At 66.3% G+C, this 3,465-nt stretch overlaps 1 protein-coding gene across 1 annotated transcript; it reads right to left on the bottom strand.

Annotated features, from left to right (window-relative positions):
* Window positions 1–616: 616 nt before the first annotated feature.
* On the bottom strand, window positions 617–2,603 carry MNEG_7449 (hypothetical protein; the record flags this gene model as incomplete). The annotated part of the gene is made up of 5 exons (XM_014044080.1): window positions 617–997; window positions 1,261–1,592; window positions 1,930–2,031; window positions 2,227–2,291; window positions 2,488–2,603. The coding sequence occupies 5 exons, from the start codon at window positions 2,601–2,603 to the stop codon at window positions 617–619; spliced, it is 996 nt and encodes a 331-aa protein (XP_013899534.1).
* Between the last annotated feature and the right edge of the window lie 862 nt (window positions 2,604–3,465).

The following is a 3,465-nucleotide window of genomic DNA, read 5'->3' as shown; positions in this document are numbered from 1 at the left end:
GGCAGCACTGACCGCAGCAGCACCGATTTTTGGCCTCTTCCTTCCCACCGCGCGCGGCCCCCAGCCAGCCGCCCGCCCGGCCGCAGCGGCGCCGCCGACCCCTCCAAACCCTGCCGCCTGTTCCTTCCGATGCACTGATGCAACCAAACCTTGGGCGGGCCCCGGCCCCGCGAGCGCCCCCAGAGGCCCCCGGTGGAGGCCTCTGGGGGCCGCGGGGGTTGAGAGGGCGGGCGGGCTCTTCCTGAGTGAACACTGGCTGCACTGTGATGGGCAGGGGGAACCGTTTTTCTTCCTTTCGAGAGCGCCGCGGCTGGCACCAGCCAGCGGATGGGCGTGCGCCAGCACGCGCGGCGCGAGCGCCTGTCACCTGCAACGCACCTCGCGCACGGGCGGGCAGCTGGTGCGCGCGCACCGCCCGCCGCCCCGCATTGTAGAGCAGCAGTTGCGCAGCGGCGCACAAGCATGTATGCAATGTTTGTGTGTAACTTGTAGTTATTTTCAAACCATGTTCGTCGTGTGCACGACTGAAATGGGGCCACACGGGCAAGCCTGTTAACAGAAGGTGCTAGCAGAACGGCATGTGCGTGCCGAGGGCGCCCCGCACATCGCGACTGGCTCACCCAAAGAGCTGCCGCCACCAGCTGCCGCCCGCCGTAGCTGCTGCTGCGACCGGCGGCCCGCCCGCCTGCGGCCGCTGTGATGGCTGCTCCCCCACTTCTTCGCTCAAACCGCCCTGCCGTGGAGCCTGGCGCCGCTGCTGCTGCTCCTGCTGCTCCTGCTGCTGCTCCTGCTGCTCCTTCTGCTGCTGCTGCTGCTGCTGCTGCTGCTGCTGCTGTTGCTGCTCCTCCTGCTCCTGCTGCTGCTCTGCCTCCTGGCGCTGCTGCTGCTCCTGCCGCCGCTGCAGCTTCCTGGCAGCTGCCCTCGCGTCCGCCTCGCGATCCATCCGTCTATACAGCTCCGCCACCTCGCGCTCCTTCAGCGCTTTAATCAGCTGGGTCTGCGCACAGCGCGCACAGCACGCACAGCAGTGGGCGCCGACACAACTGTCATCAGCGTCACAGACGTTCCATGGGGGCAGCCAAGGGGCAGCACAGGCGAGGCAGCCGCGACCCGAAGCGGCGAGAGCGAGAGCGAGGTAACGTGGCAGCAACAGCAGCTAGTTGTGGGCGGAGCCGCGAATCGCGCCGGCTGCGGCACAGCCGCGTCCCCGCGCCCTGCACCCCGCGCCCCGCGCCACGCCCCCCACGCGTGCGCACCCACCTGCCGCCGCTCGCTTAGCTCATGGAATTCCAGCCCCTCTTCCTCGGGCAGCAGGGGGAACGCCGGCGGCGCGTCGCCCGGCATCCGCCGCCGCTGCTGCTGCTGCTGCTGCTGCCGCTGCTGCTGCTGCTGCCGCTGCTGCTGCTGCTGCTGCTGCTGCTGCTCTCGAGCCCCGGCAGGCGCGTGCTGCTCGCCCGGCTCGTCCAACAACCCCTGGGAGATGAAGAACGCCTCCACCATCCGCCCCGGCCGCAGCCAGTCGTTCGCAGCGTGCGCGGCGCCGCAGGCCGGGCCCCAGGTGACCGCGCCCAGCAGCATGTACGGGGGCCCGGCTGCGGGGTGGTTGGGGGGCAGAGGGGCCCAAGATGATTCACGTGGTGGGGCAGCAGGGGATCCACAAAAGGAGGGGGAAGGACCAACCTGGGAGGTTTCGCCCTTTTCGGACGCGCAACTGAATTTCTTCGCCCAGCCCGGAGCCAGGGTCCCGACGGCCACAGCTAGGGCCTGCCGGCTGCCTGGCGTCAAGGGGACCAGCGTCGGGTCCTGCGCGGGCGTCTGCTTTGCAGGCCGCCGCATGCAACACTACTTCCCACCGGCGGCGGCGATCCCATGCCAGGCTGTCCCGAGCAAACAGAGTGCAGCGGGCCATCCGTGAAAACCACCCCTCACCTCGTAGCCCCACGAGGGCGGCGCCAGACAGGGCGCCGGCCGCAACGGTGCCCCACGCGTCGCTGTGGCCGCCGCGCAGCGCCCGGATGCCCTCCTGGGCGGCTGAGGGGATGGGGCATTGAGCGTTGTTATGGCGATGCTCAGGCCGGTGTGACGCAGAGACATTTGGCTGTGCGCGGCAGCTGGCCGCTCTGCTGCGCGGGCGCCTAACTCGGCAGCCCTGGAGTCCATTCGCCTCCGCACAGCAGTTGAAATAGCACGAACGCAGCCGCCGCGCGCCCCGCGACCCTCAATCACCCGCTAGGGTCGCCATTGCGGTGACGCAGTTGACGGTGATCGGCACGGCGTATCGCAGGATGGGCCTGTTCACAAGCAACACAGAGCCACACGTCGGATGTCAGATGCTGGCTTACTGCTGCACAATTGCGCCTCCATGCGTCGTGGCTACAGGCATCGCGACTAATCAATGCTGCCGGACGCAGCGGAGCAGAAGGCGCAGCACGAGCAGCAGCGGCAGCAGCGGCAGCGTCGCGCAGCAGTGCATCGCCGGGGCTGCACCTGCTAGTGGCAAAGCAGAAAAGGCTCGTCAGGCTACCACTAGCCAGCGCGGTGGCCGTCACTTTAGCCTGGATCCGCGATAAAGCACCCGCGGTGTCAGCCTCGGTGAGCTCCATGCTCGAGGTGCTAGCTGGTCAAATGAGTCCAAGTTCCCACGAAGAGTTATAATCCTTGTACTTGCGTGCACACCCCGTTCAGTGATCTGATGAGCTGGTTCTGGTGGGGCAGCAGGTGCGACCCAGTGGGCGCCCGCAATATAAAAATGCGAATAGCGATCCCCACTGTGTCCTGAGTGCAGTCAATGCGCAGAGGGCCCGATCCCCCGCTCCTTTAGATGCGTGCACCCCGCTAATTACACAAACACACACACACACACACACACACACACACACACACACACACACACACACACACACACACACACATGCGCGTGCTCTCGCTTGCTCTTGCATACAGGGTGATGACCTCAACCGCCTTGTGCAGACCATCCTGACATCCATGACAAACAGCGCGCTGGCGGGGAGAATCACGATGCCTGTAATCGACAGGACCACGTTTGGCCTGAAGGGCACCGTCCTCCGCATCGGCTGCTCAACTCGGGCCGCCGGCATAAGGCTGCCAGCCGAAGGCTATTACCAGTTCGCCTTTGCCTACCGCATCAAGCCGTGAGTGGGACGACCGCGCGCGCACCCTCGTTTTTCACAGCAGTGTCCCCATCAGCCCCTTGTCAGTTGCGCCTGCCTTCGTTCCCCTGAGGGCATGCAGACGCGCCCGCCTCGTGGGATCCACTGAGCGTTGGCGCCCCGTGCGCCCTGGGCTGTTTGCCCCGGCCTTCGCAGGGTTTTGTGGGCTTCGGGGTACAATTGCCCCTCAAGCTTGGCTCCATTGTTATGGTTCTTACACCCAAACCACACATCACGCCATCATGGACATGCACCCGTGACCGCACGCTTCACGCAGGCCGTCGATGACGACCGT

Source organism: Monoraphidium neglectum (assembly GCF_000611645.1).
Source record: "Monoraphidium neglectum strain SAG 48.87 unplaced genomic scaffold scaffold01316, whole genome shotgun sequence".
Taxonomy (NCBI): Eukaryota; Viridiplantae; Chlorophyta; class Chlorophyceae; order Sphaeropleales; family Selenastraceae; genus Monoraphidium; species Monoraphidium neglectum.
Note: the sequence above shows the minus strand (reverse complement) of the source record. Positions and strands in the feature narration are given on the sequence as shown.